Source organism: Manis javanica, chromosome 3 (genome assembly GCF_040802235.1).
Source record: "Manis javanica isolate MJ-LG chromosome 3, MJ_LKY, whole genome shotgun sequence".
NCBI lineage: Eukaryota > Metazoa > Chordata > Mammalia > Pholidota > Manidae > Manis > Manis javanica.
In genome coordinates, this window is record NC_133158.1 from 84,705,736 (window position 1) to 84,718,861 (window position 13,126).

Sequence of the window (13,126 nt, forward strand, 5' to 3'; positions counted from 1 at the left end):
TCAGTGAAATAAGCCAGGCAGAGAGAGGCAAGTACCAAATGATTTCACTCATATGTGGAGTATAAGAACAAAGAAAAACTGAAGGAACAAAACAGCAGCAGAATCACATAACCCAAGAATAGACTAACAGTTACCAAAAGGAAAGGGACTGAGAAGGATGGGTGGGAAGGGAGGGATAAGGGCAGGGAAAAAGAAAGGGGGCATTACGATTAGCATGTGTAATGTGGGGGGCGCACGGGGAGGGCTGTGCAACACAGAGAAGACAAGTAGGGATTCTGCAGCATTTTACTATGCTGATGGACAGAGACTGTAATGGGGTTTGTGGGGGGGACTTGGTGAAGGGGGAGCCTAGTAAACATAATGTTCTTCATGTAATTGTAGATTAATGATACCAAAAAAAAAATACAGCAAGCTTCAATAATAGTTTTAACCACAATTCTAAAACACACAGTATGTTTTCTCCTAAACATACAGTTAACTGATATATTTGTACCAAATACAACTGGACTCACAGTTCTCATAAAAATTTTTGTAATCCATTTCAATAGGGAATACTCTCAAAGGAGAATATAAATTAGCAGTCTTTAAACTAGGATACTCATGCTCTAGGGACACATAACCACTTTCTCAGGAATAAGCAAGCTTTGATAGTTTCAAAAGCCAATTTTGAGATCAGCAACTTTTTTCTTGAAGAACACCTCTGGTCAGGGGATCTGCTTTCACAGTGACACTTCACCAATTTTACATAAGGGACAACATTAAAGCAAACTGTACCAGGTGTAGAAACTTCTAAAGTACCAAAGGCAGTTCAACACTTTGTGCCTTGGCTGAGAAAGTAAGTCCAACAACTAGGCAGCACAGCCTTTTTTAACAGAAATGGTTTCCAATTCTTTGTCTTCAACAAAATCAAAAACAGACTTCAAGAGTGCTCACCTAATAGATCAATAAGTAACACTTGCTGAAAGATATTTATGTGATTTGGGGTTAAAACTCAGGAATTTAAAAAAACTAGTGAAACTAATACAATTCCCCATATCTCCATGCTCTTATCTATGTGAACAATGGCATTTTCATTAGGAAAAAAAACATCAAAAAAAACAAACAAAAATGGATAGAACTGATGCTGAACTGTGTCTCATTTAGGTGTAAGTAGCATTCATTCAGAGAAACCTGAAGTAATTAAAACACAGAAGTCCCACCAACTCATAAAGAAAATAATTTATGATGAATGTTGATGTACTACTTTTACAATGTATTTATAAAATCTACATTAAATACATTTAATCATCTTTGTATTAATAACGGTTGCAATAATAAGTATTTTGTAACATACAGATATTTAAAAGTTGTGTATTACTGAAAGAAAAAGCACACTACCTGGATAAGCACACTGCAGCAGAGCTATGGATTTTCCTCCAGGAGCAGCACACAGATCCAGAACCTTCTCCCCATCCCTTAACTCCAGAGCCAGTATTGGGAGAAGAGAGGCAGCATTCAGAAGATAGTATTTTTTTAGGTTTCCAATTTTGTGTCTTTCTGAAGGCATTCTGTCTGGAGTTCTGCTAAGGTAACACTTCAGTGATTTGGGATAGTAGTGTAAAGATCCTTGAAAGAGTGTGTGATAGCCTCTCATATGTAAATTCTTTTCCAGTTCCAAGGGATAATTAAATCGGTTAAGAAGGACTGCATATTGCCAACGTGATGGAGATATTAGTATATCCCTAGAAATAGAAAAAGAAAAACAAAGGAATATGAGTATTACACGCACCAACGCAATTTTATATTACCCATAGAAGTGAATATGGCCGTAGTTTTAAAGTCATCTGTGGCTTTCAGCTCCAGGTCAGCATTACTGATTTTTCTTTCTGACTCAGGTTCCAATAATGGCTCAATCCAGCATGTTACGATACTGTCTTTATTTAAAACTTTGGTATTTTATTCACTTTAGGTCTTTCTTTTTTTTCTTTCAGTTTTGGGCACTAAAATATTTTTTATCTTGATTACTGAGTTCTAGGCACCCCTTAAATTCTTCACTGGAGAAGAATGCCACATTCATTTGCCTCAGACCCATCCCTCCCTGCAGACTATTTTACCAAAAATAAATAAATAAATAAACATGGCACACCTTTCCATACCTCTAAAACCATCAAAATAGATTTTGGTCACTCTTTGCACTATTTCTTAGATATAAATTTTAAACCCCGAGACTATTAATATTGGAGGGAAAGTACTCTTAAAGGGTGTTTAAAGGACTCAATGTTAAAGTTCTCCTCTGAAGATAAAAGTATGGAAAACCCACTACAGTGAACTTGGCAGTAGAAGAGTCAATGAGGTGATCTGTGGCTCAGATGACAAAAAACCAAGGACAGTTTAAAAATCACGGATTGATGGTGTAGGCTCTCCTGTCCCCACCCCCAGCAGATTTACTTTCCTAATTTTGTATTCAGTCCAATAGTTACATCTCTTGACAATCAAAACCTCACAATAATTTACAGATTATGCAGCAGGAAATATTTATTTACCAACTGACCTTTCTAGCTTAGTTATTTGGGAGCTTCATTAACCATGGTCAATTAAATAAATTAAATAAACTGCTACTCACCTGGGAGTTGCCTATGTTAAGAAATGGCTAGGTAGAAATGTAACACCGGCAACTCCAAGTGTGTCACCTGAATATCAATGGGGTCTTATAAATGAAACTGCTTTCTCCTTCCACTGCCTCTTACTATGACAGTGCATCATAGGAGCCAGGCTGTTTCAGCAATTCCTGAGGATGACAGCCTTTCTTAAGAACATGCTTCACCAACTTTAGCATGCAGTAAGTGTCTGTAAAAAACTGCTGAGCCTTATGCCTGGAGTTTCTGATTCAGTAGGTCTAAGGTGGGACGTGAGAATTTGCATTTCTAAGAAGTTCCTGCATGATACTGATGTTGATCCCCAAGACCATACTTTGGGAACCAAATTTAACTACTGCGTTAAAATGGACCCTAAAGGGAAAATCTGTGAATTCCACTGTTGCCAAATCTTCTGTCAGTCCACCCTAATCTTACCCTCCAAACTGCTGAAATCTATCCAGGGTTTAAGTTATATAGTAACAGAAATAATGGTGGGAAACATAATTTAATACAGGCTGGAATGGCTTGGTTTACATGGTGTGTCCACCCTTCAACTAACAAAGGGTAGGACACTTTCATTTGTTTAATATCTGACACAGCAAATCTCCATTCTTCTTTTTTATTTTTCCTTAAGAATTTTCAAAGCTATCTTAGAATGTTTATACTTTCTCAGATGGATTTCAGAATCAGATGGTCAGTTAAAAATCATTTATAAAATATTTTGTGTAGATAGGCAGATAAGTACCCTTGACTAGGATATTAAATGCAATTAACTTGGGAAGAATCAATATTTTTATTATACTTAGTATTTCCAACCCTGACCACAGTATGCTTTTACATTTATTCACATTTTCTTTCAGATCCCTTAATAAAGGTTATTAGTCTTGCATATTTCCTTTTAACCTTATATAAAAGGATTGAAAGTTTAGGAACACTATTGATTTTTGCCTATTACCCAATATGTTACATCTAGATGAGGAGGAATTAGCCATAGGACGAAATGGGAAAGTTTGTTCCAGGGCAAAGGCATAGGACATGAGGCACAGAAGTATGAAGGACAATGCATTTGGGGAGTGAAAAGTAGTTGTGTGGCTGATGGCAAATTGTATGTGTCAGGTAAAATGTGATAAAGTTTTATATTTTATAAGTGATGGGAAGTCACTGAATCTCTAGGGGAAGAGCCTCACTCAATTTAAAAATGTACTTACGGCAGAGGGAAGCAAGAATCTTGAGAAATTATTCTATCTCATTCTCTAACAACTAGATAAAATAAGGCCTTATCAGACACAAATGAATGTTCTGGTTCTTCCTAACCTATACCCAGCCCTACTGAACATTTCCTGAGACAAGTTATTTTTAGGTTTTACCAGTCTCAGCATAAACTTAGCGGCATTCCCTCTGCCTAGAATGACCTGTCCTCTCGCACCCACATGTTGTGTGGTTGACTCACCTACCCTGTGCTCAGGGTACTGTTTACATGTATCTCCCCAGGGAAGCATTTCTACCTTCCACCTAATCCACTGGCTCCACCTCACCCCAATACTATTAATACAAAAAATTACTGATTAAATTCTTACAATGTGCAATTTGCATGCTTACCTCTTTTAACCATCATGACCATGAGAGGCAGCTATTTCCCAAATTTCAGAGGTCAGGCAACTGATGCTTTCAGAGATTTGGCAACCTATCCTAGGCCACACTGCTGTTAAGCAGAAGTACCTGATGCAAAATCTGGCTGGCTTTAAATCCACATAGGAGTGTGAGACCCTGGTACTGTTAACACAGGGAGGGGCAGAGAATTTCCACACCAAGCAACCTTCAGCTAGTGCCAATGGCCCTTGTCCTCCTTTCCAGTCAGCCTATTGTTTCTAGCAATGAGAATAGTTTGACACACTCAGACCAGAGGGCCAGCTTAACGAAGGCACCGCTGAGGCTGTTAATGCTGGTGCTTCCTAGTCCTGAGAAAGCAAAGTGGCGTATTTATGTGTCTCAGCTACCCCTACATCCAGCTGCCAGCGACCTCCCCTACCCAGCCAATACCCGCTCCCCCCAAGGATTGCACTGGTGTGATGAAGCCCTAGGCCTGGATGGCCAATGGCTACTCAAACCCAAAGCTCTGACGGATGGGTACATAACTTGGCAGACATTGGAGGGAGTGCACACTAGGAGACTCAAAAACACACTGACCAGGCTCCACACTCCAGGCTTCCTCCCAAAACTCATGAGTCTGAAGGTGCTCCACTTACTGGTCTCCAAGGCCAGAAGTTCAAGTACACGTTACAAGCAGAACTGGGACCCACAAGGTTTGCCAGTATCCCCACTGATACCATTTTGGAAAAAGTATGTGCCCTTCAGCATGTTTCAGGTTGACACCAAAACCTGCACCATGTTTAAGGATATAACTTACAGCATACCACAAAAACTGATGTTTTAAATACATCACTTTTAAAATTATACCACTTTTTAAAATGTATCCAGTGGAACCTAAATACCATAGTGACTTTGAAAACTATCTGTCCATTTAAAAATTCATGGACTGACTCTTCTTGAACAGATGGAAATTTTAAACTGTTCCTTTTTCTTTTTTTTATCCTAATACATTTTTGTGCTTGCAGCCTATCATACCTCTCTGACACACACACACATACACATGTATAGACTACATTTGTTTTCACTGTGACCTTAAAATCTCCAAGTATTAAATGGTAACTTCCAGATTGTTATCAATAAAATTATTAGTACACAATTGATCAAAATAACTTAGAGGTTTGATAATTGCTAAACACACAAAGGAAAATTGATAGGAAGTAGATCTCTTAATGACCCTTTAAAAAATATATATATATCCAGGAATGAGTATCACCTAGTGTTATGAGTCAGACTTTAACATTAATTTTATTCCTATTTTGTGTTTTTCTAAGGACTGAGAAGAGCCTTCATTTAAGTAAGTGGGTGAGAATTTAACACATTTGTTATAGCAATTTCTCCCTTTTCCTACATTGTTTGAATTATATTCCAAAAATCCAAAAATCACTTAATGATCTATCTTCAAAAATCGTTTAAAGGATCTGTTAGCTGACAACTCAATTGCAGCTCCTTTACTTTTGTTGAAAGCAAAACTTGGAAACCATCTCACCTTCCAAATAATGTTAGTCATTAGTCATTTACTTTCTAAATCTTTACAATGACATTCCAAAAGTTTCTGGCATTGTGGGGGTTTTGACACCCTGGAGGAAGGCAATGTGGAAAAAGAGGGCTGGCGAAAGTGTCCTTTTCTCAAAGTGGGAGAAAGACAATTGTAGACTGGCAGGTTTGGAAAGGAGAGGAAGTGCCTCCTTAGACATACAGGGAGCAGAGTAATTTTCTGAATGAGCAGACATGAAAGATGAGGATCCAGAAGTTGATTTCTGTAACTTGCCTGTGCCTGTATATCCCCTGAAAAATTGCATAATGTATCATTTTGACAAATGTTATTTGACATGATTTTCATTCAACTTTTCTGTGATTTTATTCTTTTCTTACTATTCTATTCTCCATCTTACCTTTCCATGTAATGATGAGGATAAAAAAATGATTTCATCTAGGTATTGCTAAGTACAATTGGCATAACATTATAGATTACAAAACCAATTAAATTTTCATGGTTAAAAAAATCCACTTTATTGCCATTATCATACACAACATGGTGATCATTCGATCCTTTTAAAAGTCTGGTTTAGAAATGATGATCAATTCATGGAAGAGCACTGAAGTATGTTCTTGAGCCACTTTATTTTTATTCTCCAGAGATTCTAGTGATGAGCTGATCACCTTCTACTCTTTCTTGGCATTGTTTTCTCCTTGTCTCTCATAAAAGGACAATCCATGTCCAGTTTTGTTATCCTCAGTACCTCAGGAAGTCCTGAGTGAAGGTTGTGTTTCTGTTGCAGACAAAAAAAGCACACAGAGTTCTTTACATCCCTTATATCAGATGTGTGCAACACACCCAAGGCTGGTACTCTAGATCTTCCAGAGTAGCACACTTGGTAGAGGAAAAGGCATAGACTTTCACATCACAGGCCTGAACTGGCTATAAAATGAAAACACCTGGCAATTTTTCTAAGCTCTAACTTTAAAGGGGGCTAAAAGTTATGACTTCATACGGATTTGTACAGATTACGGTTGAAAATGTGTGTAAAGCCAACAGGAGGGACAAAACAGAAATCTAGATACCAGTTCATTTCTGTTTTCCCCAACTACCCCACTTCAATGCCCCCTTCACAGATTCTGGTGATGCAATTTGGTTATGTAATACTTTTTCCCTCTATATGTGAACTCTGGGTTAGTAAGGAGTGTCCAAATTGATAGGCCAGATTTAAGTGCATTTTTTTTCTTTTGGTTTCTACTAAATGCACACAAAATTTCCAGAGTTCATAAAGGTTTCCAATTAATCCTCCCCTCGTATATATTTGATATTGATATATACAAAGTCCATCTTTGTATCCCTAGTGCTTAGCACAATGCTTGGTATAAAAATACTGCTTAAATTGTGAATAGGTAAATAATTTGTTTTTAAAAAACCCTCCCTTCTCAAGGGAAGAGGCAAGCAAGTTCGTAGATTATAACACTACAATCTTGAAAGAATTTTCAGAGCTATATCAACAAAATGCTATGGAAACACAAAGGACAGAACTAATTTCACCAAGGGTATATGGAACAGCTTGATGGAGAATTGGATGGTAACAGTAATAAAAATAGTGCTTACACATACCAAGGTCTTACAATATTTCAATATTCTAAGCACTTAGTATATATATGAATTCATCTTATTTCCCCAAATAATTATATGAAATAGATAATGCTTTTTCCCATTTTACAAATAAGGATAGTGAGACCCCAAGATGTTCAGTAACTCACCTAAGTCACATGCTACAAGATACAGAGGTAGGATTTGAACCCACACTAACCACTACAGAGTGAGAAAAGATGGGTTCATTCCCGGCAGCGGGAACAGCATAGCCAGTCCCAAAGGGATAAAGGACCCTGTCTTGTCATGTTAAGATATTTAGTCCGAACACAATACTGCAGGCAGTGGAGGAACAAAGGAGAGCTGTACTCCAGGAGTGACACATGGATTATGGCAGCACTGAGCAGCAGCATGATAGAGAGGGTAAGACAAACTCCTAAGGCTCCTCCAAATGTAAGCTGTGTATCATTGGGCAAGCCACTTAACCTCTTTATGGCTCAGCTTTCCTAACTGTGAAATGGAAATAGCTCCTCAGAGGGTTGTACAGAGGATTATGTTATTATTTGTAAGGTAATCAGGATATTGCCTGGCATAGACAGCCATAAGACAGGTTGCTAAAATAAGCAAACAAATAGCTACTAAAGGTAGGAGATTATGGAAAGGGGCTGCTTTAACATGTCATGTAAAAAATGATGAAGACCTAACAGCAATAATGGGGATAAAGGAGATCCAAATTAAGCAATTTCTCAAGGAGAAGCAAAAGCATTTGGTGAGCATTCAGATTTTGATAGGGCAAGGTATGGTGTGAGGAGTGCTCAGTTAGGGAGTCCCCAAGACCACTCTCACTTCTTATACCACCTGTAAGTTTGGGATCCCCGAAACCACTCTCAGGTTTGGTTATTAGCTAGAAGGACATGAAGTACTCACTGTTACACTCATGGTTAAGGTTACAGTTTATTACAAATGAAAAGACAGATTAAGATTAGTCCAGGAAAGAGATGCATGGTGCAGATGCAGGAAAGTTCAAAGCATGAAGCTTCCAGTGGAATCATAGATAAGGAAAACTTTTCCCTGCCAGGATGTGTGACAATAAACACACAGGAATACTGTCAACTGAGGAGACTCACCAGAAATGTGGTTCTAGATTTTACTGAGGCTCAGTCACCCTAACATGACTGACTGCACATTTGCTGGTCTTTAATCTTCAGCCCTTTTAGTGTCCAGAGGCTGGAAACTGAGCTGTTACTTTGGCCTATTGCTCCCAACTTAAATCACATTATTAGCCCCATGTGATCCAAACCCCTAGGTAAACAAAGACACTCTTGAAACATTCCATGGGCTTAGAAACTGCCTCTAAGGAACTGAAGGCCAACACCACACATATTTTTGAATAAGGTTCATTCCTTACTACAAAGGCAGTGAAGGTGTAGGGAACAGAGGAGGAAACTGGATTGATGGTGGTGCCTTAAACTGAGATAAAGTATGCAAGTAGCAAACGGCAACACATGTTTGGAAGGGAAAATATCAATATACTGAATTTGCCTGGTATGAAACCAAGTGAAGTTACCAGAAAACACTTAGAAGCATGAAACTGAAGTCTGGGAAGGACTGAACAGCTTGAGATGACAGCATTCTGCGGGAAGTTTGAAGTCATGCCATGAATGGACTCACCTGAAGGAGAACATGCAGACAACAAGCAGAGCAAAAACTGAACCAGGGTAAACTCCTACTTGAAAGAGCTGCTCATACAGAGGCATAAAGACTCAGCAGGAAAGGTTGCTACAAAATGATAAAATTTTTAAATCTTCACTACTATGTGTAACTAAAAATATTGAATAAATTATTTTCTTGGTAGGACAAAAATGCACTCACCTTTCCCTGGAAGTAAATAAACTCTGCAAGCCTGGTATTATGTCTTGCAAATAAACATTTAAAAAACAAAAATATTTCTGTTCTTATTTCCCCATGCCTCCTTCCATGTTCAGACTACTTTAAAGCTGCAAAAGCCTTTGTTTTGCCATGGCAAATTTAGTAAATGTTTATGCAAAACTTAAATTACCATGAAAACCCAACAAAAAGGTAGATGAAGCAGAAGGCACAGCTAATTAAGTGAATTTGAGGTTCACTGCTCATTTTGTTTAGGGTCAAATAATAATTTTATAAATCTGTCTGAGCACATTAAATATAAATATAACTCATTACAGAGTATTGAGTAGCCAGAGTACTATAAAGTCTGAAGACAATACACCTCTTGAAGTTTTTTTTTTAATCACCCATGTATGTCTAATTACACCTCAGGTGTGAGAGGAGGAGTTAGCAGCAAGCATGCTTGAACCAGAGACCTGGGCACAATCCCTGCTCTGCCACATATTTAGCTGAGGGAACTTGAGCAAGTTACTCTAGGCAAGTTCCTTTGGTGAAAACAGGAAACAAACCTCATAGGTTTGTTCTGAGGATCACATTATGTCAGCATTGCCTGGGATATAACAGACATGCAGGAGGTATTATGGTGATGTGGATATTCTATTTGAGTACCTTTGCATACTGAAAACATCATGAATTTATTCTACACTTCACTAGCAAAGACCACAACTATAAACTACGTTTTCATATTACAGTATTTATAAGATTCTACAACAGCTAATTTGTCTTAAAAATTATCTCAGAACCACCTCAGACTTTCATATTTTTAGATAAGACTTAATCTCTGTTTTAAAACATTCTTAAAACTGTCCTTTGTAAAGGAGAAATTCTTACTTCATTGATCCAAGAGATGAGTGAGACAACCTGCTGACCAAGTTTCAGATATTTCCTACAGTCATGTAACTTTTTTTCCCCAGGTAAAATGTACAAGTATACCTCAGAGACATGGGGGAGTTCAGTCTCAGACCACCACCAATAAAGTGACTCATGCTTTTTCTGTTTTCCCAGTGCATATAAAAGTTCCATTTATACTACACTGTAGTCTATTAAATGAGCAATTGCATTGTCTGAATAAAATAAATACATACCTCGGTTTTGAAAATATTTCTAAAAAATGCCAACCATTATATGAGAGTTCAGTGAGTTATCACTGATCACAGATCACAATAACAAATACAATGAAAAAGTTTAAAATACTGTGAGAATTACCAAAATGTGACAAGAGTAAGCAAATGCAATTAGAAAAATGCCTCCCAAAGACTGCTTGACCCAAGGTTGCCACAAACCTTTAATTTGTAAAAAAAAAAGATACCTGCTAAATGCAAAGCCCAATAAAATGAGATATGTGTTTGTTGGGGTATGGGGTTTGGCCCTAACTTCACAAACAGTGCACCTTCTCTCAACCTAAAATGCCTGGTCCCTGTTGCCGAGGTGAACGCCTATGAGTCACCAAGGCCTGGCTTCTCTTCAGCCCTTTACTGGTACTCTCAGGCCTTCTTAGATAAAACCAGATATTCCTGCCTATTTCTATCAAAATCCGCATGGAATTAACAGTTTATACAGTTTTAACCACGATCCCCCAACCCCTCCCCCATTAACACCAAACTGCGAACATACTGGACATGGGACTCTCTTACTCTTTGTACTCTCCTGGGCATTGGATATACTGTATCAAGCAGTCAATGTAAAGAACCCATGGCAGAACCAAAGGCAGAACTCTAAACATACAAATCAACTTCACTCACTTCTATGCATCAGATGTTTCATTTTCTATAATACATTTAAAGAATTTGTGTGCACACCCACACGTGTGTATTATTCAGAACACAGCCAGCCATCCACATAAGGAATAGGATTACCAAATGAAGTGACTTTAGCTAAAATAAAGCAATGTTGGCTTTAAAGATTTGTTAAATTATCCTCTGAATTTCAGAGACTAGTCAAATATCCTCAAAAGTTTTAAGAAAGTCTATTAATGGTATAATTAATTCTGCCAAACTGGTGAGCATTGCTGATTCAAAGATCAAAGCAACTGCTCAAGGCAAGGGCATAACATTCTTGCTTATTATCACTAGTTTTCTTTTTCCCTTTTCCATCTTCTTAAAATTCAATCTCTTTCCGCCTATAGCCTCTGTCATAAAGGGATACCAGGTTTAGACTTTTTATCGTTAATCCCCATAGCACCTCTCCTCCAAAAGGATTAATTTCTTGTTCTATAATAAAGCATCAAGAGATTTAATTATACTAACCTTACTGTATTCCAGGCATCTCCGAGTTCTCTGGAATATTGTTTCTCAAAATGATCCAACACAACTTTGCAAATCTGTTTTGCAAGCTTCCCCTCTGATTTTCCTTTCAGATGCTATGATGGTAAGAAAAAGTTGCTGACACAACCCGATAGTAAAAATTTATTGAACTCAACATTAGCACAGTCTTTCTTCATAAAATAAGGACACTTTTTCAGATAACTACTAGTTCTTGCAACGACAGCAGTACCTCACACCTAATAAAACTGCACTGCAATACTAATTTTTAAAAAGAGGGTTTCTTCAAATGATAATTACTCCAATTTTAAGGGGAGAGCAGAATGTAATGGTTTTAACAGAGGACTCTGTGTCAAAGGAACAACAGTGATTTAAATAAGCCACTCTAGATGTTAACATTAGGGAAAACTGGGTGAAAAGCACAGGGGAAGTCTGTATTAACTTTTCTGTAAATGTAGAATTATTCAAAAATAAAAAGTTTATTGAGAAACAAAGTCCTTCCAGTTCCCTATGAAAACTCCTTGCAATTCTATTAATTTACTCCCCAAGAAAACATTATCGAGGACCTACTATGTAACATTGTCCTAAGCTGCCGGGATAGAGCAGTGACAGACACTCAGCCCTCAAGGGGCTTGCACTGTGCTCAAAGATGAAGGGAGTAGGTATTTAAGTCTGCGCGCAGGACTGCAGAGAACTCATCTGGGGACGCAGTTGAGTCGGGAGGAAACGACAAAAAACACTCACGAGCGAGCGTCAGAGCCCTCAAGCGTTATTCTAGGGCTTTGGATTGTGAGCGAGGGAAAAAAAAAAAAACCCCACAGACCGCGAGGTTCCCATATCGAAGTCCCCTCCATCGCCACCTTAGCCCGTAGTGTCTGGTTCAGTCTGAGGCTCCCGGCCAGGTCCCAAGCCCTCACCCGGGTCAACATCATCCCGCCAGTAGGCAAACAAGAGATCCACGACCGACAGCAACCCAACTCGCCAGGGAACCGAAAGTACAGCTTCACTTCAGAATTTCGCCGGATTTTGCTCCCTTTCCTCACTTTTCCGGGCCAACTTCTCGCGAGATACTGCTTGTCCGCTATGATGAAATCTCACCATAGACGCCTAGTGCCGCGAGAGGCACACGCGGTCACTTCACGGGAGGCTGGTGGTGGAAGCTACTTGTGGGGGCGTGGCCGGTTCCTTCGGCAGGACCTTGAACGGCCCCAGCTAACGAAGCCGTGCCTTGCTCCAGTCTTTGCGCGTGCGGTTCAGTAAGAAGTGGAAATCTTTGTCATATATTATCATTTTTAAAATATTCTCAGATGCGAAGCTAGTTAGTGAATTAACCTAACAAATCTGATGACTCCCGTTAGCCCAGATGTTGAGACTCAGGAGAAAAGGATATGGATATGAAGGAAAAAAATTAAGTCACACATTTCCTAGAGATGGCCCACTGGGATGTCTCAATGGGGAGCGTTACGTGATTATGTTGATTGAAATGCACAAGGCGCTTGGCACAGAGACCAGGAAACAATAAATGCCCAAATGTTAGCTGTGTATTATTTTCACTATCATGATCTTGATAATCATCATCATGTTCAGATAACCGAATG

The 13,126-nt window shown here is 38.6% G+C and overlaps 1 protein-coding gene across 2 annotated transcripts in view; it reads right to left on the reverse strand.

Moving 5' to 3' along the window:
- Nucleotides 1–12,630, reverse strand: part of NSUN3 (NOP2/Sun RNA methyltransferase 3) — a 99,203-nt gene extending 86,573 nt beyond the window's left edge. The window contains exons 1-3 of one of the 2 annotated variants that reach the window (XM_037001729.2): nucleotides 12,389–12,630; nucleotides 11,514–11,626; nucleotides 1,378–1,721 (exon numbers count right to left, since the gene is read on the reverse strand). In XM_037001729.2, coding sequence (XP_036857624.2) covers nucleotides 1,378–1,721; nucleotides 11,514–11,626; nucleotides 12,389–12,460 — 529 coding nt within the window. In that variant the 5' untranslated portion in view covers nucleotides 12,461–12,630. The remainder of the gene's footprint in view (nucleotides 1–1,377; nucleotides 1,722–11,513; nucleotides 11,627–12,388) is intronic. The other variant, XM_037001730.2, reaches the window with a different exon arrangement.
- Between the last annotated feature and the right edge of the window lie 496 nt (nucleotides 12,631–13,126).